At 37.5% G+C, this 25,361-nt stretch overlaps 1 protein-coding gene across 3 annotated transcripts in view; it reads left to right on the top strand.

Moving 5' to 3' along the window:
• OPCML (opioid binding protein/cell adhesion molecule like) overlaps positions 1 to 25,361 on the top strand; it is a 1,494,059-nt gene that overhangs the window by 746,203 nt on the left and 722,495 nt on the right. The window contains exon 2 of one of the 3 annotated variants that reach the window (XM_051986652.1): positions 15,370 to 15,454. In XM_051986652.1, coding sequence (XP_051842612.1) covers positions 15,370 to 15,454 — 85 coding nt within the window. Of the gene's footprint in view, positions 1 to 14,238; positions 15,455 to 25,361 lie in introns of those variants that run through there. The other 2 variants (XM_051986651.1, XM_051986650.1) reach the window with 2 other exon arrangements.

Here is a 25,361-nt window from a genome sequence, read left to right on the forward strand (position 1 = left end):
GAGCAAAGATTTGAGCTTGGTCCTCTGAATTCTAAACTTTTGCTACTAGAATTTCACAACTCATGATTTCAGTATAGCCTTTCCCTATTTCCCATTACTGACTGCTAGTCAAAGACACTTTGGTCATTTTCTAACTCTTAGTCCATATTTAGTGGTGCAACCTTCTAGTCAATTGCCTTAAGGCCTGAAATTCTCCTAGGATTCAAATGGTTATTGAGGTTGCTATCCATTCAATGATTTCTCATTAGGTTCAGCTCCAGGCAAAACTGGAGGCAAAGTTTTCCTTTGTTCCTTCCACTTCTGGTTTCTCCTCAAGCCTAGTTCTTGGTAGTTTTCCATTTCTACAGGACATTTCCATTTAATCCCACTAAATTCAACATAAAAGTATTAAGTGTGCCTAGAGTTCTGTGTTAAGCACTAGGGGTGATAGAAATTTTAAGTAAGTATCCTTCCTGCCCTCTTGAGCTTACATTCCACTGTGTGTATGTGCATATAAAAGGGGATGTGTATGGGGTGACATCACAGCTAGGTAAATACATGATTATCTGAGAGGAGAGCACTAACTTCTAGAGGGATCAGGAGACAATTTAGGAATCGAGCCTCTAAGAAACTGAGCTAGAGGGAGAGTATGGCTCAGACATAAATTAGGGCAAAGTTAATGATCTGATGCAAAGATGGAGTATCAAGAGATACTAAATTCAGAAAATAGCAACTGGGCAAAGTTGCAAAAAGGGAGAACTTTGGTTAGACTTTGGAATGTGAGTAGGGGAGTAATTTTAATAAGCCTAGAAAGGTAAACGGAGGCCAGAGCATGAAAGGTTTAAAATTCTCTTTAAGTCTGAATCAAAGAGTCAACAAGGATTTACTGTAAAATCCTTAATTCAGGGAATGACATGCAATTCAGCAGGCACTTATTAGTTGCTTTTTATATTCTAGGCACTATACTAGGTATTAAAGGTACAGAGAGAATGAAAACATTCTCTGATCTCACAAACATATATTCCTAATCTAACATTCTACTTCAGGAGCATTATTCTGTAAATAACCTAGAGCATGAATTAAAAGGGGAAAACTAAAAAAAAAAAAAAAAAAGAGTGATAATAGTGATATGAGTAATCACAGAAACCAATCATTTTTTATACAGACCTAGAATACTTACGACGAATATTCTTTCTGTCTCTGTCTCTCTCTCCCTCTCTCTCCATTTCTCTCTGTCTCTCTGTATCTCTCTCTCTCTCTCTCTCTCTCTCTCTCTCTCTCTCTCTCTGTGTGTGTGTGTGTGTGTGTGTGTGTGTGTATGCCTGCCAGGCTCAGTTTGTCTCTGTCTCTGTCTCTCTCTGTTTCTCTCTCTGTCTCTCTGTGTATGCCTGCCAGGCTTGGTTTGTCTCTGTCTCTGTCTCTCTTTCCCTCTCTCTCCATTTCTCTTTCTCTTTCTCTTTCTCTCTCCATTTCTCTCTCTCTCTCCCCCCATCTCTCTCTACCTCTGTTTCTGTCTCTGTCTCTGTCTCTCTCTCTCTCTCTCCCTCTCATCTCCCCCCCTCTCTCTCCTCCCCTCCCCATTGTATCCCAAGAAAGATCACCTGGATGGTAACAGCACTTGAAACTATTCTATTCATAGATCATCTGAAGGATTTGGGATGTTTAGCCAGGTTCTGAGAATCTTGCTTTTAAGAGATTTTCCATCTGTCAGTGTGGAAATCCGTTTAAACTATATCATCATTTACCAGGTCATGTGCCCCCCTATTCAGGGACCACTCAACCTCATTTTGAGTGAGTCATAGCATCATGAGCTGTTCAGGAAATGCCTGACCAGAAGGAACAACAGGTGGGTTCATCTCAGGTGTTTCTTCTGCACACTATTGCCAGCAGAGCCATATTTTCCCTCCATGTTACTCATCCTTAATGTTAGCGATGACACCATGCTTCCCCTGAAGAATGCCCATCACTGTAACACTAGGACCCCAACATCTGGGGTAAAAGAAGAGTTTGTGTTCACATTTCCCTAGTGCGTAAAGCAGTGCTATAGAAGAAAATGCCACAGCAAGCTTTTAATTAGTTATTTTCTATTCTCTTGAAAATAGTGTTTTTGTGTATGTCTGCAGTCAGCATGATTCCAGATGATGCCTGTGCAGGGATTATTCTTCCCTTGTGTGCTCATTCTCTCCTTTCCCACTGCTGCTTGCTATTTTCTCTCTCCTGGAGATCTTAATTCTTCTTTTCAATTCTCCACCTCTTGTGTCTGGGATGCTTATTTGTTTATCTTGCCCTCTGTACATGGTGCTGGATAATTTACACTCCTTGCTAAATACAGGGGGTAATTTTCCTTCCTCTAGATTGCCTATCCTTATGCAATAAGATAAGACTGGAGCCTGAAGGAACCATTCTCTGACCTGTACTGGCACCCAATGAAGAACCAACTAAATCCACTCCCAAGTTTATTATTTTAAAGTGCATTGAAATACAACAGTGGTTGTAGAGAATCGGGAACCATTGTGGGATTTGTGATGTCTGCAAGAAGAAGTCAGTGTAAAGCCCACATATATTGGACATCAAGTTGTAGCAATATCATATTCTCCCCATGGTTAATTTACTACAATAAATTCCCTGAAGGTAGACGACATACATTTCTCTCCAGCTCATATTTTTCTTGCTACCTTGACAAAAACATGGATTAAAATCAGGAATCAGAGCTGTTCTAGTGTGGAACGGGCCTTATCCTGCGTTCAAGCCCCTCCTCTGACACATATTGGCTGTATGACCTTGAGCACTTAACTTTTCAGTGCCCCAGGTAGCTCTCTAAACCTATAAATTGTAGAAAAGGGGCTCCCGGTTTTAGCAGAAGTAGTTCCATAATATCAATGAAACCACAGTTCTAGTTGCTATCCCTCTGCCAGGAGGGTCATTGTCATTGGAACTGTTCAAGGAAACATGGGATGCCCAATCAATATGTATGTTGTAGAGAGAAATTTTCATCAAGTGGGAAGTCTAACTTGGAAGAAGGCTTCCAATGTCTCTTCTAATTCCAAGATGCCACTAATTAATGTATAGAATATACTGTAATATGTGCCTCTGGTCACAGGAATTATAACATCTGCTCTTGGTGAAGGTCAGTATGAAGCCCCATTCTCTGAGGATGGCGTCAGTTTCACGGTTTTACATACAAATTAAGAATTTGTTTACATTGTATCCTAAAGGACTTCACCCAGCCTTGTAGACTATTGTAGCACCGGACAGCAATTGTTGCTTTTGTCTCTATATCAATTTAGGGAAGAAATGCAGCGTGCATAAGGTCATAGAAACTATGGCTAAAAGCTAAGTTTGTAGAGAGCTCCTGAGCTAAAAGAAATGCCACACAGAGTAAGACAAAGCCAGTGAAAAATCCTGGGTAGTTTAAGTGCCTACCTTTGTCTGCAGCCAGAAAGCTCCAAAGTTAAGCCCTGGCAGGGTCAGTTGTGAAAGGTAGACATCTTTAGGCAAAGAGCCAGAAATGTGTATTCCACTTGCTTCTTGTATATCCATGGGAAGAAAGTAAATCAAAAGGGATTTACACAATGGGCACTTGCAGAGAGGGGCTATTTCTGAATAAAGAAATCTGGGTCCTTATTTTGATGTCATCTTTTGTCACAAAGAAGTAGGTAGAAAATTTATGTCCTTGTTTGTCGTCCATGGCCTTCTTTTTACTTTTCCCCAGACCAACATCTAAAACATAATCTTCATATTGAATTGCAGACAAGAAGTAAACTCCTGATGCAGAGGCAGTCAGTCAATCAGTAAACATTTATTAAGTGCCTACTATGTGCCAGGAACTATTCAAAATGCTGGGGGGGAAAGAATGGGAAAAGGTTATTCTCTACCTTTAAAAAACTCACAATCTTTAAAAAACTCACAATCATAATCACAAAGATAACACAAAAATAAGTATGTACAAACAAGATATAAAGTGAAAAATTAGTTTGTTTCCATGTATAAACTTTCCAATTTCAGAAAAACTTATATTCTTAGTTTCACATTCTGCTCCCCCAGCACCAACACCAATCTTCTGAACATTGGTTGCTATAAAGCAATTTGTACGTGCAAGGTAGGGGAAGGGAGGAAAGAGGACTTCAATGGGGTGAAAAGAAGAAAAACGCTGACTTCATTTGTATGGGATAATTAAACCAGTTTATATATTTTTAATCTCTGTCTATTTAGTTTCCTTTGCTCAATGATACACCTTCCCTCACAAATGAAAGGGAAGTGTTGGTAGTACCCCCTAGAGATAGAATACTTTAGTCATTTAAATAACAGTGGAAATCACAGACAATGATTGGCTGCCTCTTAGGGGCAGCTAGATGGTATAGTGGATAGAGCTTTATGTTTAGAGTTAGGAACATCTGAGTTCAAATATGGCTTCACACACTGTACTAGCTGTGTGAATCCAAGCAAGCTACTTAACCACAGTTTGCTTCAGTTCCCTCAACATTTATATGGGGATAATGAGAATACCTACCTACTAAGTTGATAGGATTAAATGAGATAATATTTGTAAAGTGCTTAGCATACCACCTGTCCCATAGTAGGAACTGCATAAATACTTCTTACTTTTCTCCTTCTTTAGAAATGATCCAGATCGATCACCTCATTCAGTAGATAAGGAAATTTAGTCAAAAGGAGTAGGAATGGTTTATCCAATGTTACACAATTAGTAAGTAGGTAGACATTTGAACCCAAGTCTTCTAAATCCAACATTATTCTCACTATATGAAACTATGAAAAGTTCTGGGATTTGTCTTTGGCTAAGGTTTTTTATCATGTTCTCTTATTTGAGGCAGCCTTATCTCTAATCTGGATCAAAATCCATTTGCCATTCTCTGACTCACTCTATACACTTTGAGTAATGAAAATATTACTTTCAGATCACTCCTCATTCAGGTTGAAATTCTCATTCTCTTTCAGATACTCATTTTGATGTTTGTATAAAATATATATTTCCTTTTCCCTTTCTATCCTAAGAAGCACACTTATTCCTTCCAACAAAATAGGTTAGAAACCTAACTGAATTAACAAACAGAAGAATGAATTCTGTTTATGTCTTATCTATAGCAGTGTCTAATTCACTTCTGAGTTTCTATAGGAGGGGTTATGTCTATTTAATATTTTTTTCAAGAGCCCTCAATTTTAGTTTAGTGAGATTTGGATGATGATAGTGAACGACAGTCAAAGGCTTTTTAAAAATCTAAAAAAGTCATCAGTGACATATTTTTAGAGTTCAGGGATATTTCATCCTATTTCTGTCTGAAGCTAATTGAAAATACAAATAATAATAACAACTATATACAGTACCTACTGTGTGTAGAGTATTTTACAAATATTATCTTGTTTAATCCTTTCAACAACTCTGCAAAGTAGGTACTATTTCCTTCAATTTACAGTTGAGGAAACTGAGATAAATAAAACTAAAATGTCTTGCCTAAAATCACATAGCTAATAAGTATCCGAGGCTGAATTTGAACTTGGATATTCCTGACTCCAGACCTAGCATTCTATCCACAATGCCTAAGTAACCACATGATCATTTTATTACCTTACCTCTCCTTTCTCACAATTACCTTTCCCCAGGTTTTGCTACCCTTTCATGCCCTGTTAGCATTTGCAAAAGATGCCCCAGGGCCCATGAATGACATGAACTGATTGTGGACCACAAGAAGTTAGAGCAAATGATAGAGAGAAGGAATTGTCAGGGGAAAAAAAAAAAAAAACACCTTAGCAATTGAAAAAACTAAAAAATAAAGTGGGAGAGGGTACAAATAAGATACCTTAACTGAGGGAGATAATCTTGGAATTAATTCATAAATGTGCTGTTTGGAAATTAGCAGCCAAAGATGTACAAGAAAAGAGGAGACGAGGGAGAGAAAGGGAAAAAGACAAACAGATGGAGAGGGGGAGGGAGAGAGAGGAAAATGGAGCAGAAGAGACAGCTTTATCTTCTTTACTTGTTTTGCCACCAACTAAAGGGCTTTGTGCTTTTATGGAGATCCTGCCTTGTCATCATTGTTTTGTCCCTTGTTAACGCCTCCATTATTTATCCTTACCCCAGCTATACACTCTATTTCCTCTCTAACATCTTTGTTTTTCAGACAATATTGCTCTCAGAAGCTTTGCAATTCAACAACTAGTCATAGTTAGACCATCCAAGATCTGATCTGGATACTATTGAACAGGGTGAAGCTGGACATCAATGTTTGGTTTATGTAGTCAAGTTCCCTTACTATTGGATCTCTGGGATGAAACATCAAATAATCTGGATAAGAAGGAAGAATTTGTCTGCAAAAGCAAGAAAAGATGTCATTTTAAGTTAATGGAAAAGTAGTGGTGATATAAATGACTCTGCTCAATATATTCAAACTCTCACTAAATGAGAACAGAGTGAGAAGTTTCCTCTTTAAGAAGTTGTGGGTTACATGTCATAATTTGGAAAGAGAGAAAGCAGGAAAGAGAGGAAAAGGAAGAGAGAACAACAGGGAGAAAGAGAGAGAGAAGGTGGAAGGAGAGACTGGAGGGGAGAGGAGAGAGAGAAAAGAGAGAAAAAGAGAGGGAGATGGACAAACTTACACAGAGAGATTTCCAGTTCCACCTCTGGTTTCTATTTCTCAGGACTGCGATCTGTATTTTTTAATCTCAAAAAGTTCTGAATTGTTCTCTCTTTCAATAAGCTTCCCTGGGAGATAGGGAAATGGCAGTTAATAGTCATCTGAGTAAGGGAAGCAGAATGAAAGCTGGATGAATGTGAATCTCTTACTCTTGGCCTTTGGTGATCCATGCTAGGCTGTCTGTTTTATTCCTTCTGACTAAAGCTGAGTTACCCATTCTCAATATAAACTCAGTTTTTAGGTCATTGGTAAAAGCTGAGTTACCCATTATCATTATAAATTTAGTTTTTAGGTCATTGGTAATTTTCAATCCCACACCCACCACACTCCCAAACTCCATTTCTTCCTTGGGTACACTATAGCTAAAGTATTATTATTGGCTGATGTGTCACTATGGAACCTCACATGATCTCTGTAATCCATCATTTCTCGTGAGGGAACAATTGTAAGTTATTAGGTGAGGGAGGAACAGGACAAATTGTTGCTCTGGGTTTTCTTGTAAAAGTGTTAATTCTTCTACCCCAATACTGTGTTATTACAAATCCTGTTGTATCTCTCCCCTTTTCCTCCCTACCTTCTCAAAACCCAAATGCAATCTGATCTGTATCCTCATCTGGGAAATGGGGATAATAATAGTATCTACCTCCCAAGATTATTGTAAGTATCAAAGAAGAAAATAGTTATAATGCATTTAGCAAAATACATGATACATAGTAAGTACTAGTTAAGTGTTTCACTTATTTATTATTATTATTGTTATTTCTAATAATAATAATTTTAATAGAGATCTTGGAATCTCTATAACCTGGAAGGACTTGATGTTTCTTTATGTACAATTTCTGTTTATCTGTACAACTTTTATTTGTCTGCACCATCCAACTTAAACATACACATAAACACACACAGACACACACAGACACAAATACTTTGAATTTCCTAGATGAAGGGCATCATTTCTCATCCATGGAATTCTTTGTTGTATGTCCCATGATCGCATGAAACTTCTTTACAATTTTCTGAACTTTTGAAATCATTTGTAAAGAGAGAGGTGATGTTAGGTAGATAAGGTAAGGACTGGCATTTTAACCTCTGATTGGGATTAATGCCTCCTTGCTATAATATTGCTTAGTTCCCTGTTGAGAATGGTAGCAAACTATAAAGGATAGAGGAGAGGAAGAAGATGGGAATATATACCAGGTAACACTCAAAAATTTGCCATTTATCTCAATCTATTGGTTGGGGAAAAGTGCATTTTTTATATTCATGTCACATAAAAGCTGATTGCCAGCACAAATAATGAATCCTTTCTGTTAATTTGACTTATTGAAAAATACCCATTTTCATCCCTGACAATCCTAAGAAACAAAATGTCACATGAGCATTTTGAGAGGACTATATAGAAGCAAGAATTGGATTGTAATAGTTATTGAGAGGGATGAATAAAGGAAGAAGATCCTCACTTAGAAAATGAGTTGTGTCATCAACATTACCAGACTTGGAAGGAGAAGGTCTTGGCTTGAGTCCCAGTTTTCCAACTTACTAGCTGTCTGCTCTTGGGAATGTTACTGAACTTTTATAAGTTTTATTTTATTCCTTTGAAGAATGGAGGACTTGCATTATTTACCTTTATAAAAGGATTGAATAAGAGAATAGGTACAAAGAGCTGGGTAACTATGTGAATATATATTTGAAGGATCTGTGATTCCATCACAATGGGGAACTATCAGTGTTGGAAGACTCATTCTAACAAGAGCACTTCTTAACCCAATGAGTGCATAACCTAAAGAGGCTGTGATTTGTTTACATCTCACAGCTATTATCAGGGCCTAGGTCTTCTTGATCCCAAGCCTTGCATTCTATATACTACTCCATGCTAATTCTGCATGTTATTATAAAGGGGGATTTAAATTTACCTACTATTATTACTATTATTGCTAATGCTGCTGTTAATCCCTGATTCTTCAAGTATCTCATATTGTTCTCTTTTTGATGCTTCTATTCTTTCATCAGAATAGTCTATTTTTTATATGGCTTTTCTTCTTTTTTAATTGAAAGTTCTATGAGGGCAGGGGCTATATTTCACATCATTGGATCTTCAACACCTCTCAAAGTGCAGTACTTCTCATATCTTAGATACTTAATGAGAATTATAAAAAAGGACAATGGAATAATATGATGAACATTTAACAAGGTTCTAGATCCAGAGTGGAAGTTTTCTATATATCAGCCATCTAACCTCCCTTCTCCTCATGTTTCCTTTATGTGAAAAAGGGGATGAAAATTCCAGCTACTGATTCATCTCTTGGGATTATGGTGAAATAGGTGATATGGATCAACTGCTTTGAGTTTTCTCAGTGAAGTAAGCTATATCTCACCTATGATTTTGGATCTTATTTTCTTAATCCTGTTTTATTATCCCTCAAACCTCCTTTGAACTTGAGAGCTGAAGTTGAAGTCCAATCACACCTTTCTGCAAACTAGTACCACATTTGAGTGAAATAACACACTGCTTAGTTACTGCACCTTAGCATGTTGAAGGCCCCTGGATGAACCAACTTCTTCAGGGTAGGCTGCCACATCTCCTTTTCAACTGTTCCACTCCACTGAGTAAATACTGAGTTCGGCAGGTTTTTATAACATAAATATGCATAGCATGCGTGCTCCATACATTTTTTTTTCCTCTTGATGCACATTCAAGAACATCTTGGTACAGCCCAGCCTTAGATAAAAGCATGCTGGAAGTTTCCCCTCTTTATGTATGGCACACACTTTTGACATTGTCTCTGCAGCAGTCACTACAAACCCCATTAGATAAATACAGATGTTCCTGTTGGACCCAGAAAGCAAATTATCATCCTTATAGACTCAGTCTTTATAGGAGACAAATGCCAGTTTTATTAGGTCTCTGTTTTTTTGTGGGTCAGGAGGATAGATTGGGATAGAAGAGGGAGGATTCCATGGTTTTCTTCTTTTCTTTGTGAATATTGTTTGATCTTCTCATAACTGCTTCCCAGAACAGAGCCTTGAATGTCACCATTCTCCTCCCTGAAGCTGAAGGAATGTATTGCATTCCTAAACTCTTTTCCATAAGCCATATTACTTTATATATTTTATCAGTGAAACTTAGCTTATTAATCCTTGAGAACAACAAGTTTAGGTATATCAGCAATCTTTCCTTCCTGTTGAAAGCACAATAATCTCTTTGTTTAATGGGATATTTAACAATACTTTTTTTCTCTAATCCATTCCCTGAATATAGAGCAGAAACCCTAAATTATCTTGTATGTTCTTTGTGTATGTTGTATATATTTAGATGTAAGTAGTGTTTCAACTGATACAATGTTGGCTTTTTGTGGACAAGGGCTGTTTTCTTTTTGTTTTTATATCCCTAGCATCTAACCTAGTGCCTGACATACATTAAGTGGTGAATAAATGCTGATTGGTCAATATAAAATGTTTTAGGGCAAGAAAGAAGAACAGGAGTTCAAGAATTTTTGAACTACTAAGACAAAATGAAAGGTCATAGTTCAATTGTCTGTCTAGATACATAAGAGAGACACAAAACTAAAGGATTTATAATCAAAAGTGATTTTGACGTCTCAACTCATTAAGTTCAACTTCTTCATTTGACCAGAAAGAAAAAGTGATTTGCTCAAGATTACACATAAGTAAGGGCATTTAGGTGGCATAATGGATAGAGTGGTATACTTCTTTCAAGAAGACTCATCTTCTTGAGTTCAAATGCTGTCTCAGTCATGTACAAGCTGTGTGATCCTGGAAAAGTCAATTTGCCTCAGTTTCCTCATCTGCAAAATGAACTGGAGAGAGAAATAGCAAATCATTCCAGTATCTTTGCCAAGAAAACCACAAATGGGATCACAAAGAGTAGGATATGACTGAAACAACTCAACAGCAACAAAACATAATAGACAAGAGACAAGATTCAAACCCAGGAATTTTGACTCCAAATCCAATGTGTCCTCTGTTGGTCTCTCTGCCTCTCTGTGTCTCTCTGTCTCTATCTCTTTTCTCTGGGTCTCTGCTTTTCTCTTTTCTGTATCTTTGTGTCTCTTCTGTCTCTTTTTCACTGTCTCTGTGTAAGTGCCTGAGTCTCTTACTCTATGTTTCTCTTTCACTCTATCTCATGTATCTATCTTGTAGCTCTCTTACTCTCTTCTTTTTCTCTCATCTATGAAGTGTTGTTTCTATGTGATAAACATTGACCTAGTCTTATTGATGACCCTTGAATCTCCCACCAGCTCCCTAAAAACCAAGAGAGTTTAGCATGGGTTTAGAAAAAAGACAAGAGAATAGGAGTAAACATGGCGACAACTTGGTCCTACTTTTTCCACAACTAGCTGTGTACCGTAGGAAAAATCACATAAGCTCTTTGGATCTTGGTTTCCTTCCTCTATCAAATAAGAGAATTATACAATGTCTAATGACTATGATCCTATAATCAATTCCATATGTCTCTTCCAGACCTAAAATTTTAATTTCTTTCTCTGAACATCTTATATACTCAATAGGGAATTTCTTAGGACCCTTTTAATGAGAAGCTACACTAAGAGATTGTTCACAATTTAGAAGTTATAAAGAAACAAACTAGGGCATCTTCAAACCAAAGGATCTTTATCTTTTCCTACCAATTCAGTAACTTTCTATTGCAAACTTCATGAATTGTTATTCCTTAGGCTATAAATCTAGGACCTTAACTTTTCCCCTTTCTTTACCTTACTCTCCCACTTTAGAACAGAGCATATTTCTTCAGCTGATTATCTAAGGAAAAGCTAAATAGTATTGGGAGTGGAAACAGAATCATGTCCTTTTTTTTCACTTTATCTAACTTCTTTTGGCCAACTAGCTTGATCTCTTTGGGCTTAAATGAATTAAGGATAATGTAGTATAGTGAATACAGCACAAAGACTTTCAAACAAGAAGACCTAAGTTTCAGTTGTATGATTGTAGGTAATGCACAGAAAGCCTTGTACAGAAGAAAAAACTTTGTATATGGAAATAGAGCTCTTGAGTTCAAAAGCCATTTCTTATTATTTATATATGTGCCAAACTTTCAATATCTATACAATGAGGGGGTTGTACTAAATAGCCTTTGGGGTTCCTTCCAATTCTAGACTTATGAACCTAAGTCATGAAACTTCTTTCAGCCTCAGTTGCCTCAATTTTAAATTAATGATAATAATATTCATGTCATCTTCATGGATCAAATTAAACAATGTATTAAGATACTACATAAATACCATTTATTATTAGCATTAAATTCACCTTTTCTTTCTTTGCAGTAAAATTCTGTGCTCCTTTCTGGGGTCCATATATAGTTTCTTAGTATCAAGTTGAAATTGTTCTTTCTGAAGTTACCCAAATTTTAAACTTTTAGTTCCCTGGATTTTGGCCTAGCATATCTTTTTTTAAGTCCCCCCCTCTTTCCCCCCCCCGCCCCGGACCTCTTCGCAGACTAATGTTTTGAAATGTATAAGATAAATACATAGTATTATAAGTGAAACAAATTATACTGAAATAAAGATGTGCTTTTTTCAAATTATTTTAAAAAGATCCTAAGACTCTAGGCTAAGCATCCTAATTCAGTTCAACTCATTCATTTTTTTTTTAATGTGGGGCAAATAGGAGTTTTGATTTGATCAAGGTCACACCTGGTAGTGAGTGGCAAAGTAAGGATTCATAAACTAGACCCTCTGAGTCCAAACCCAGTTTTCTTTCCACTTTCCACTTCTCTGCAATCTCATGCTTTTCCTAAATTGGTCTCTCTCTAATCAGCTGATGCATCCTTTTCTGGCTGTTGCAGCACTCTTATAAGTTAGAGAGAATCATGTTCCCTGTGCTTTGTTTCCCTTCAGACCTTCCATATACTTTTTTTCCCCTTCCATATACTCTTATCTATAGAATATCCTTTCTTCCACTACCTTATCTTGTTCTGTGGCTTGTACATTCTCAATATTTTATATATAATGTCAATCAAGCCTAAACCATCATTGATTCAATATTTCTTAAAGTGCACCTCCATGCCTAATAATCATAGGTCAACAATCAGTGTGAACAGAGGGCTGGACATAGGAGTCAGGAAGGTGGAGATTCAAATCTCATCTCTAACGTTTGCCAGATAATTTTGTGATATGGACAAATCATCTAGCATTTCTGATACTCACTTTTCCCAAGTGAAAAATGAAAACTATAGTACCTTTGATACCTCACTTAGAGTTGTTGTGAAGGTCAAATAAATTAATGTACATAACATTTTTCAAAGTTAAAAGTTATTAAGATATTATTATAATAATAATCAACAACAGTAGAAATTGTAGTAGAGGATATTGATCATTTATATGACTATAGTTTTGTCATTCACACTCTCCAAATGCTATTGTTTTTACATTGAAAATGGGATAATAAAGTTAATATCATATTTATATAAGTTTACAAAGTCCTTTCCTCATAACAACCCTGTGGGGAAAAAAAATCTAGTACAAGTATTAGTATGACCATTAATTCACAGATAGGGAAATTGAGGCTTGGAGTAGAAGTGACTTTAAAATAGTTCAATTGATAAGTGGGAGAGCCAGGATTTGAATCCAAATGACCCTGAAGCCAACTTCATTGCTTTTCTAACTTTATCCTATTGCTTCTCAAATGGCAACTCATGGTATTATTGTAAGAATCAAATGAGATAATGTCGATTCCTACATAAAAGTATCTTTACTTTGGTTGCTACTATTATTAGTTAGTAGTATAACTGGAACTAGAACCCGTGTCCTAAATATAATAGAAAATCCAATATTTCTTCTATTCTCATAGATACAAAAATGAAAGAGAGGGGTCCACCACACCAAAAACTTTTCCATCACCAGAAGACCATTTGGGAAGTGTGGGTGAGAATGATGCTAATTTTTAGACTGTTAAAAAGTGATAGTTGAGATGATGTGCTTGGGATGGAGGGAAAAAGAATAAAAACAACTTTTGTCTTCAAAGCTAGATTAAGTCACTATCACTTCTTGCTTATTTAATGCATATGTAGGAAATGTTTCTTTGGACAAAAGAGCACTAGCACTGGTCTCTTTTGGCTTAGGGAAAATGACATTGTATTTGCAGATAGAGAAAGTAAAGAGATAACAGTCATGTACAGAAACAAACTCAGGTTGGGTTACCTTGCTTGCCCTTTTATAGGAAGCCCCGTTGAATGGGCAAAGGGATGCATATCTTGCTTAGGAATACACAAGAAGGGAATCTGTAATCTCAATTTTCCCTGAGTTTTTCCTCAAGCTTTCTCTCTCCTCCACCCTTTTACCACCCTGCTTCTTTCTAGTGAGGGAAATGCCTCAGAGAGGGTCACATCTTTTTTCTTTGCTAGCTACTTGTTCCTTTGTTGGAGCTGAGGGGGTTAAAGGAAAAATAGAGATAGACTAAGCTGCCGCCCTCTTCCCTCTCTTCCATGTCTCTGCATGGATTTTATAAAACTGTTTCCGATTCCCTAGGCTGCATGTTCACCAGTTCCCAGACCCAGCAGTGCAAGGGTTAAAGTGAGAGCTCTCTGCTGCTCACAAGCCTTTCCTGAGATTAATGTGCTAAGTCTGCGCCTCTCAGTGTGTCTGTATGGGAGTGAAAGTGTTGGTCAGTGATGGAGTTGCTACCATGACAACCCTGGAAGTCGGTGCCTGTGCGAGTCGGAGATGTTCCTGGGAGGAAGGAGATGCTGAAACTAGGGGAAGCAGCTGAGTTTGGTGTGGCTCCGGCGAAGCGCTCACATCCTTGGCCAGTGGCTTCCTCTTTCTGAGCCGGGGGAAGGAGTGGGAGTTCCCGCAGCTCCCACACCCGGGCTTCTCCTCCAAGGCTTCCCCCTCTCTTCTCTGCTGGAAGGCTTCTTTTTGCTCCTAGGGTTCGGAATTAACATCGTTCGCTGAGCTGGGTGACTGGACTGGATCCAGGGGCTGGATTTGGTTTGAGGAAATTTACAGGATCGGGGTCAACCTTAGGAACCAATTGCAAATCCCTGCTGTGAACTTTTTTTTTTTTTTTAATCTACCCTGTGTCAAAGAATCTGAGTGTGAATTGGTGTTTTTAAAAAATATATATATAAATACACACACACACATATATATACATATATATGTGTACGTAATTTACATATGTCTGAGCTAATAAAACTCTTTTCTCTTCTTCCAAAAAAGCAGCTTTTTAAATGACCTCTCCTTCATGTCGGAGGCACTTTTTTGGGTTATAAACTTTTGATGCCAGACCTCTGCAGCGCGTGCCCAACTGAATCTTAAAGTAGCATCTTGAAGAGAGAGGGAGAGAAAGAAAGATCTGTGACCTTCATCCCTGCACCTTCCTTCTTCTTCTCCCTTTTGGTCTGCTTCCTTCTTCACCCAAGGAACGTGGGGGGAGCGCGCACTTTGGACGGTGTTGGGGGAATTCGTTTCTCCGATGGTGGAAAGCTGAGGCTGGATTTTGGGGGAGGATCATTAGACTTGGAGGAGCCCGGGCTCTTTCTCTCTCCCGCCCCCAACCCTCCCCCCTTTTTGCTCCTGGATCGCTCCGTCCCCTTCCTCTCCCCCCGCCCGCTTCCTGTGCCCGGCTGGGGGGCGCCTGCGGTGCCGCTGCTCCAGTTCAGGGAAGTTGTGGCTGTCGAGGATGGGGGTCGGTGGGTACTTGCTGCTGCCCTGGAGGTTCCTCGTGGTCCTGTCCCTTAGGCTGCTGTTCCTTCTGCCCACAGGAGTGCCAGTGCGCAGCGGAGATGCCACCTTTCCCAAAGCTATGGACAACGTGACGGTCAGGCAAGGGGAGAGCGCCACTCTCAGGTAGGGAGCAGCTCTTCGCTTCTTTGTGCTGGGGGAAAGTGGGTCTCCTGAACTGTAAGGATGACTTGGTGGGGGTCTGTGGAGGCGGAGAAGAGACTCGGCCGTGGGACCAGGGCACTGCCTGAGGTATTGTGCAGGCCAAGAGTCATGGTACTCTGTGGCCAGGAGGCTTAAATCCAATCTGTGCGTCAGGTTTATAGCTCTGTCTGGACATCCACATCTTTGTGATCTGGGGCTCTGTGGGAGAACCCAACTCTTCCTCCTTCCTCTTATTTCAGTGGAGAAATCTCTCAGTCTGGGACCTTCAGTGGCTAAGAACTGAAGCTGCCAGGCCTTTTTTTTTTTTTTTTCCTGGTCCAGTATTGAGAAATAGGAACCAGGCACCATGTGGTCAGAGGAATTTGGATTCTGGGAACAGACCCAACATGAGGTGGTCCTGTGGATGCTCAGGTCCCTTTTTCATAGGCCAGAGTATGGTGTGTGTTTGGGTGTGGTTAAAAAGGATGGGCAAGGTGGCTTCCAGTTATTTTCTAGCCTGGCCCTTTAAGAGTCCTTTACCAAAGCTGTTAGTATTAAGTCAATCATGTGCTCATGGGGTGGCTATTATAATTTCTCGGGCCAGGCTTAGTATATAGGACATAGGCAAGGGAGAGACAACATGCAGCTTCCATGCAGAGAGACCGCTCCTGTTCTGAAAAGTACACCAAGAAAGCTTTTTGTTTTCCCTTAATGAGTTACAAAAAATAACTAAGCCGCTCCATACAGAGAGAATGAGAGATATGCCTGGAATATGGACCTTTGGGGACTGGGTTGGCTGCAGCCGAGACTTTAATAAAAATGCAGCCACCTCTTTCCACTAGCTCAGCAGATATCATCTTTTATCCCTTTAATGAGGCAGTTGTGGTCCTAAGAGACAGATTCAGGGTTGTCCCAGCTTAACTGTACCTCCCAGTGTACACAGAGGGACTTGTTTGGCTCAGTAGTGACTGGTAGTTATGATGAAAATAATGCATCCTGTGTCAGATCTAGGGGTGGAACAACTTGGCATTTTTTGAAGAGAAAATGGTATTTCCCACCCAATTTTTATTTGAATATTTGAACTTGTATCATTCTCTCACATTCAAGTGACAATTGAGGTGTGAAGTAAAATGGTCCTGGGATACTGCCTATTCTATCCCATGCCTTACCATGAGTTGTTTTCCTGATGACCAGTGATTTCTTGATACACTGGGGATCAGTGACACAGCTTTATGTCTTTATGCTCAGGGACCCAGATTCCAAAAGAGTCATCAAAGCAGATGTCTTCTGAACTTTTTGATGGTAGTGGACATTTCAGTCTTTCCCAGGCATTTAATGACCTATGAAGTAATCACCTTATTTACTTCATCCCAAAGATGTGCCTTGGACTCATTCACTGACTGGGAGACAAATTTACAGAGGATGTAGAAGCAGAGAGGATCCAATTAGAAAATGCAAGCAATCTGTCTGCATCAGGGAGAATCTGACTGAGAATCCTACTGCTCTGCCATTTAACCCTTTTCAGGCACTAGATGGAAAGACTTCAGGGCTGGGTATGAGACACTGTGTATTTTACGTGGAGAGCAAAGTTGTCAGAAAACTTCTCAAGTTTCCTGTTTTTGGTACTGTAATATAAAGGATCTACCAGCAGAGGGCCAGCTTTGATTTACTTTTTTATTAGCGCCTGGCCTGTTTTCATGCTGTCGATTTCTAATGTTCAGCAGCTGTGCTTGGTAATGGGAATAGGAATAAGAAAAAAAAATAACCTCGAAAAAGCTGAATAGTTGCTTTTTTTTGTAAGCCTGGCTGTAGGAAACCTTCATGTTTAAGCAGAACTCATATTTGTTACCTGATTGCACTTTCCTTTCATGAGAGAATATGTCCTAGGAGGAGTCTTTTTTCTTTTTTTCAAAATTTGTTTCTTCTGTCAGAATAAGCACATTTTTTTCCCTCTGCCTTAATATTTTCATATTTTTCTATATGCTTCCTTTCTACCATTTGTGTTCTGTTTTTGTCTTTTTTTCTTCCCTTTCCCCTTAGTTCTATCCTCCACTTTTTTTTAGAACTGTTTTCTTTTCTTCACTGAATTGTTTATTCACTAATTTTTCAGGCTTTTTAGCTCTTCATGTTCTTTGATTTTACAATCTCTGGGTTCAGCCCCCATCATCATATTTCTAAAAACTGTATCCAAGGCTGCTTAGGTTATCCTTCTACTTTTCTGTTTCCCCTTATTTTTCTTTTACTGATTATCAATATGGCAGCAATCCTAGTGAACAACACTGATTGGCATGCAGTAATTTTTATATGCAGCTAAATGATGAGTGGATAGAATGCTGAAGGAACCTAAGTTCAGATCCCTCCTTAGACACTGTATAACATCAAAAAAGTCATTTAAACTCTTCCTCAATTTCTTCAAATTAAAAAAAAAATGGGGATATTAATGGAACTTACTTCCTGGGTTGTTGCAAGGGTTAAAGGAGATAAAGTTGCTCAGCATAGTCTTTAATTAATGCTTATTTCCTTCCTTCCTTTAATACTCTGAAGCTCATGGCTATTCACCAGGGAAAAGCAACTGTATTATTCTTAACTAAAAATAATTAACAATTTTCATTTGACAGATTTCCTCAAGAATGCTGGTTTTGAAACCAGTTGTACACCTAAGTTCAAACTGACTGCTACTCAGTAGGTGTGTGACTTGACATAAGGCAGGTCACTTTTCTGGAGCTTAGCTTTCTCTTCCATGAATAAATACATTGGGCTAGAATGATCACAAAGCCTGATCCAGTTCCCAAAGGAATATAGGATCATGGGTTCAAGTATGGAAAAACCTTAAAGTGCATTTAGTTCAGATCCTTCATTTTGCTGAATAGGAAACTGATGTGAACCATAACTGACTTATCCAAGGTCACAGAGGTAGTTCACATAAGATGCAGTATCACTAGGTCCTCTGTTTCCAGAAACAGTGGTCTTTTGATTGTACCATACTATGATTCTCCAAATTTTATAAATAGGGAAACTGAGCCACATATATACATTTCTGTATATGCATACATATAAGTGTGTTTATGCAGGTTGTATACATAAATGTATGCATACATGTGTGCATAGTTAAAGAGATTTGCTTAAGTTCACAGAGATATTAAATAGCAGAGATGAGTCCCGAACCTGTATTCTCTTGCTTCGGTGCTCAGCCAAACTTTTCTAACCCTTTCTGAAGGTACAGTAATCTTAGTGGATGATCGCATGACCCAGTGTTGGCTTAAATTTTTTGTCAGAATAGGGCAAAGCACTCAAAATTGCATTTAAATGCTGCTCACAATCATCCACCAGAAAGATCTCCAAATTTGATTGTTCTTTGATTTTGTTCTTTTCTGCTTGTTTCTAATCGTAGTTTCTACTAATATAAATATCCTACAGTTTATAAAACACTTTCTTCACAACATCCATGTAATGAGTCAGTAGAAAATTAATACAAAATATCTAAAACAGTGCCTGGCATAAAATAGGAGCTTAATAAAAGATGACTGATTTATAGTTTTGGTAGCAATACACAGGGGCAGTTAGGTGGTACAGTAGCAGAAAGCCTCATCTACTCAAATTCAAATCTTATCTCAGATACTTATGAGTTGTGTGAATCTGGGAAAGTCATTTAAACCTGTTTGTCTGATTCCCTCGTCTATAACAGAGCTGGAAAAGGAAATGGCAAACCACTCTAGTATTTCTGTTTAAAACAAACAAACGAAACTACTAATTAATTTAAAAAAAAAAAAAAGAAAGAAAAGGAAGGAAGGAAGAAAAAAAGAAAAATAGGAGATAAAGACTATTGGAGTCAGGAAGACGAGTTAAAATCCTACTACAGACAATTAGTAACTATGTGACTCTAAGTATAGAAGAAATAGCAGGCAACAGGCTCAGTGGATAGAGTGCTGGATCTGAAGTCTTACTGGGCAAGTCACTTAATCCTGTTTGCTTCAGTTTTTTCATCTGCAAAATGGCCAGAGAAAGAAATGGCAATCTGCTCCAGTATCTTTGCCAAGAAAATACTAAATGGGGTGCTAAAGAGTCAGACAGGATTGAAAACTATTAAACAACAATAGGGGTTCCACCTGTTGTTATACCTATTTCATAGATGAAGAAATAGATTCAGAGAAATAAGTCACCTCATCCAAATTCACACATTAAAGAACTACAGGATTATTGGAACTGGGATTTAGATCCAGGATTGTCTGACTTCAGTGCACTTTCTATTCTAATTTTGCCCATTTTTACCACAATATTTTCTATTTCTAAGCAGATGTCCTTGAATCCAGCTTCAATGAAATCAGAAAGGGCTGGGAAAAAAAAAAAAAAAAAAAACAAGTAGATGAGGATCCCCCGTATCCCAGTCTCACGTTTTCTAAGGATTAATTATGTGGTCTCAAAGAAGCAGCACTTCTTCAGTCTGAGACTGTTTTCCACACTATAAAATAAGATTAATACTATCTTTTGCTTTACTGCTTCATGGGGTTGTTTTAAGAACAAATAACACATAGTGTGTTAAATTATTTGGCCCTCTGGGAACAATAATCCTAATGGCTGATATATATAGCTATATATAGTACTTTTAGGTTTTACAAAAAAACTTTTCATTAACTATGTTATTTGATGCTGACAGCAATAAATGATACAAATGAGGAAATTCAGGCTTAAGTAAAGTTAGTTTACTAAGTTCAAACAGATAATCTGGATTTTGAACCCAGAACCTCCAATTTTAAGATTCAATATATTAAATCATGCTATAGAACAGGGGCTCAATCTGCCATCTGTGAATTTGTTGTTGTTGTTCATTATATTTTGTTTTAATTAATTTTCCTTGTAATCCCACATATTTTATTTTATGTATTTAAAAACCTTATTCTGAAGATTTCACAGGTTTAACCACACGATCCCTTTCCAAAAATGACCATAAAACAAAAAAGGTTAAGAATCCCTGCTATAGACATTAAAAGCATGGTCTTCATTGTTGATTCTTTTTTCGTGCTACAGCTGCATCATATCCTAACATAGAAATATGGATTCTATGGATCAGGATTTTATATTAATATTTTTATATTATTAATAATATAAATGTTATACTTGCTTTTTTCCCCTGGTTCTACAACATCTCAGATTCTTTCCCTCATAGCAATATAATTCTAGTTCTGCCCCATATCACCTTTCCCCTATTGTAATTATTTCTTAAGGGTTTTCTTTGCATCTGGCCTCTATTCTCCAGCCCATCTTCTACACAAATGCCAAGTTGGTATCTAGAAAGCACAGATGTGGGTGATATACTTCCTTGCTCGATAAACTCTAGTGCTCCCTAATGCTTCTATTATGATAATAACATCCCTTTAACATTGAAAATTTCTCACAATCTCCTATCTTTTCATGCTGATTATAAATTGTGCCCCCTTCCTTCATCCCTCTACATTCCAGCCATTTTTTTACTTTCCATTTTCCATATGTATGATATCATATCCTCTTTCCTTGCCTAATATATAGTTGATGACATCCATGTCTAAAATGCTCTTTTTCCTGTCTTCTGTCTTGAGAAAATCTCTCAAGACTCAGTTCAATCAACCTGATAATTCTGGAATTTAGCTACAATATTCCATGGAGCTTTTATTTTGAGGTAACTTTCAGGAAGTAATTGATAGATTCTTTCAATGACTATTTTACCACCTGGTTCTAAGATATCAGAGCAGTTCTCCTTGATGATTTCTTGAAAGCTGTTGTCTAGACTCTTTTTTTTTTCATAATAGCTTTCAGATAATCCCAAAGATTATCTCTCCTGGATCTATTTTTTCAGATCAGTTTTTTTTTCTAATGAGGTATTTTACATTTTCTTCTATATTTTTTCATTTTTAAAAATTTGTTTGACTGATTCTTGATGTTTCATTGAGTCATTCACTTCCATTGGTCCAATTCTAATTTTTAGTGAATTACCTTTCAGTTACTTTTTCAGGTAACTTTCAGTTACCTTTTAAAACCTCCTTTTGTTTTGCATTTGGCTAATTGTACTTTTAAAGGAGTTGTTTTGTTAATTTTTTCACATTTTACCAATTTTATTTTTAAGGAGTAATTCTCTTTTTTCCATTTAGCCAATTCTTTTTTGAAATGACTTGTTTTCTTTCTCCATTTGGCCAAATCTATTTTTTTAGATTCAATTTATTTATTTTTTATTAAAGCTTCTTATTTTTCAAAACATGTGTGGACAATTCTTCAACATTACCCATTGCAAAACCCTGTGTTCTAATTTCCCCTCTCCTTCCCCCATGCCCTCTCCTAAATTGCCAAATCTATTTTAAGAAGATTTTTTCTTCAGGATAGTTTTATTCCATTTCACCAAATGTATTTTTAAGGAGTTGTTTTCTTCAGTCAATTTCTGTTTTCCTTTTGCAAACTCTCCTGAAAAATTCTCATTTCTTTTCTCAATTTTTCTTCTAACTCTCTTTTAAGATCCTTTTTGAACTCTTCCAAGAGAGCCTCTCGAGCTTGAATTCACATACCCCTTTGAAGCTTCAACTGGAGGCATTTTGTTTTTGGTGTCTTCTTCTGAGATTATTTTCAGTTCTTCCCTGTCTCCATAGTAGCTCTCCATGGTTAGAGCTCTTCTTTACATTTTTGCTTATTTTTCAAGGTTGAGTTCTTCTCTGATAGCTTGGTGGGAATTGTCCCAAGCTTCTTTTACAGGGCTACTGGGGTTTCAAGCTGGCTATACTGGGGTCATTGCTACAGGCTTTCTTGCTGTGCTATGTGAGCCTAATCAATTCCCACCTGTTATTCTGTTATCACAGGCTCACTATTTTTCTTCTATAGTTGTGTTTTAAGTATCACATCTAGTCTGCCAATCCACTAGCCTTCTGTACAGAGTGGCCAATGCTGATGTATTTTTGCTAAGAGTCTCCTGCTAGGTTCCAGGCACTGGTCAATCTGCCTTGGTCCACACCTGCACCAGGCTGTGTCCCCTCTCCCCTCATCCAATTGAGATAGACCTTTCCTGAAGTTCTTCCAAGATATCTTCTACTGGAAATTTGTTACACTCCAACACTTCTGTCACTACAAAATTTAGGTTTGCTCTAATGTTGATTCTGAGGGAAATCAAAAAGAGTTCAGGCAAAGCTGTCTGCTCTCCATCATCTTGGTTCCACTACTCTCCCTCAGTTCAACTGATACTTCTTGTAAGAGGCCTTTTCTGAACCCCTAAAATGATAGAGCTTTCTTACCTCCATTATATTTATACAGTGTGCTTGTGTATTCACCTTAGAACATAAGCTTCTTGAGGGCAGAGGGTATTATTGCTTTTCTTCCTTCCTTGCTTCCTTCTTTCCTTCCTTCCTTCCTTCCTTCCTTCCTTCCTGCCTTCCTGCCTTCCTTCCCTTTCCTTCAGCCTTCCCTCTGCCTTTCCTTCTGCCTTCCCTTTTCCCTTCCCTTCCCTTTTCTTTTTCCTTTCCTTTCCTTTCTTTTTTTTTTCTTTTCTTTTTGCATCTCCTAGCAGTCAGCAGTGGCTAACATAATTCAGGCTTGTAAAGTGATTAAAGAAGCAGCTATGTGGTACAATAAATAGAGCTCTGGGATTGGAATCAGGAAGATTGATTTTCATGAGTTCAAATATGGCCTTAGACACTTGCTGGCTATGTGACTTAGGGCAAATTACTTCACCCTATTTGCCTCAGTTTCCTCATCTGTAAAAAGAGCTGGAGAAGGAAAAGGCAATCTACTCCAGTACTGTTGCTAAGAAAATCCCAAAATAAGGTCATGAAGAGTTGGACCTGAATGAAACAACTATACAATAATAAAGAAAATAGAATTGAATTGGGCTAGACAGACTATTTTTAAGAATGTTGTCCATTTGAATTTTTGCCAAAACCACCACAGGAAAACTCTTTCCATGACATATAAGACTAGTATTGATGGGCACAATGCAGGAACTATGTTGACATTTGGTTAACAATTGATCAAGCAACCCCAGTAATTGAGAACTGTCTTAATTATGGGCCTCAGTTTTTAAAGTTTACTTTAGTTTTACTTCCAGAGCCATGAACTTCAACAATAAATCACAACAAAATTCTTTTAATTTTTGTGATGCTGTTAGATTGTTCTTAGCAGAAATAAATTTATTGCTTTATTTGTTTTATTTTATAGAATGAAATTTATTAAATTGATAAAGATTTTTTTGGTACTGTGGTTTATTCTTTGTACCAATCACTATTTTTTAAAAGTATAATTATTTTAATACTTTGAGCATTAATCTGTGATTTTGTTTATATCATTGGAAACCATGACTGTTTTCTAAAAACACTTCCAACTTTGTCTTTTGTCTTATGTTATTCCATTCTTTAGCATATATTTTGTAGACTCATTGCAGGTAAACAATCTTAATGAAGCATCATGGCCCATTAACTAGAATGCTACATTTTTCAATTAGATGTTTTAAAGTTTCCTAGACAAATCAAATGAGATATATTTGTGAAGTATTTACCATTGATACCTGGCACATAGTAGGTGCTACATGAATGTCAATTATTATTATTGTGGGAGTTTCTGTTGTTATTATTATATACCTTTACATCATTTTCACCTATCATTAAGCAAGGTTCCCTCTAAGATATATTTTCTTTTTTTCATGGCTATCAGTCTCTTTAGGATTTACTCTTCAATTGAACCAATACCTGCTATGTACCAGGCACAGTCCTAAGTCCTGGGGATACCAAAAAAGAAAGAAAGAAAAAGAAAACATTCTCTTTCCTTAAGAAGCATAGATTTTTTTCTGGGAAGAAACATGTACATAGATAAGCAATCCTTCCTATCTCATGTACACAGATAAGCAAACCATTCTATCACATGTATATTGACAAACACGTCTTTTTCTTTTTTAACTCAACTACTGAAGTGATCAAAATAGAAATAAGAAGTATAGTCCAAAAGGAAGAACACTAGACTGAATCAGGGAACCCGGATTCTAGCCCTGGCTCTGTCACAAAGAACCTATTTGTGATTGGTCAAATGCCTTACTCTCCCTATGTCTTAGTTTCTTTCCATGTAAAATGATGGATTTAGGCTAAATGCTTTCTATTATCCCTTCTCAATATGTATTATGTGATCTTATAAATAGAAAGCCTAGCTGCCTTGGAAGTTGGGTAGTTGTTAAGGAGTAGCAGGCAGAACACATTTCTTTGGGGGAATGAACTCTTAGAATTGTATGGGTTGATTAAGTTTTTTTCACTTTTCTAGGACTGTTTCCTCATCTGCTTAACAAGGATTTTGGAGAAATTGATCTTTGACATATCTTCCAGTTTTTACCTTCTATGAATGTAAGATTTTGTGAAATATAGGGATGATCTGACTTGCTGTGGTCCCATATGACTCACCTAAAATATTTGCTGTTGAAAAATATGTATATATTGGCTCAAACTGATGTCAGTTTTGTGGGATTTCTCTCCCAGAGTTACCCTGCAGACTCAGGGATAGTATAGTTGCTATTGGGAGGACTGGACATAGGCAAAAGCTATCTCAAAGAAGACAGCGTTTATCTCTTGTTTCCATTCCCTTACTCCTTCTTTCATTTTCTTTTCTATTGGGCATCTCTTGCATGTTTCCCAGGATTCCATTGGTTCTTTGCTACATTTTGCTGACGAGGGCTGCTTATTTCAAATTTTTAATCAGGTCTGTTACCTTCTATAGTCCAGGCTTTTTCTAACCTGCCCTCATCAAAACTCATCTGCTTTGTGTCCCATTCTTTCTGTCTACTATTGGGAGCTAATCCATTCCATGCTAATGGATGTTGAGCTTCCATTAAGAGTATTACTCTTTTTCAGTTAAAATACTTTCATTTTAACTGTGGGTTTCTATGAACAATGTCTTAATG

This window comes from Antechinus flavipes, chromosome 3 (assembly GCF_016432865.1).
Source record: "Antechinus flavipes isolate AdamAnt ecotype Samford, QLD, Australia chromosome 3, AdamAnt_v2, whole genome shotgun sequence".
Taxonomy (NCBI): Eukaryota; Metazoa; Chordata; class Mammalia; order Dasyuromorphia; family Dasyuridae; genus Antechinus; species Antechinus flavipes.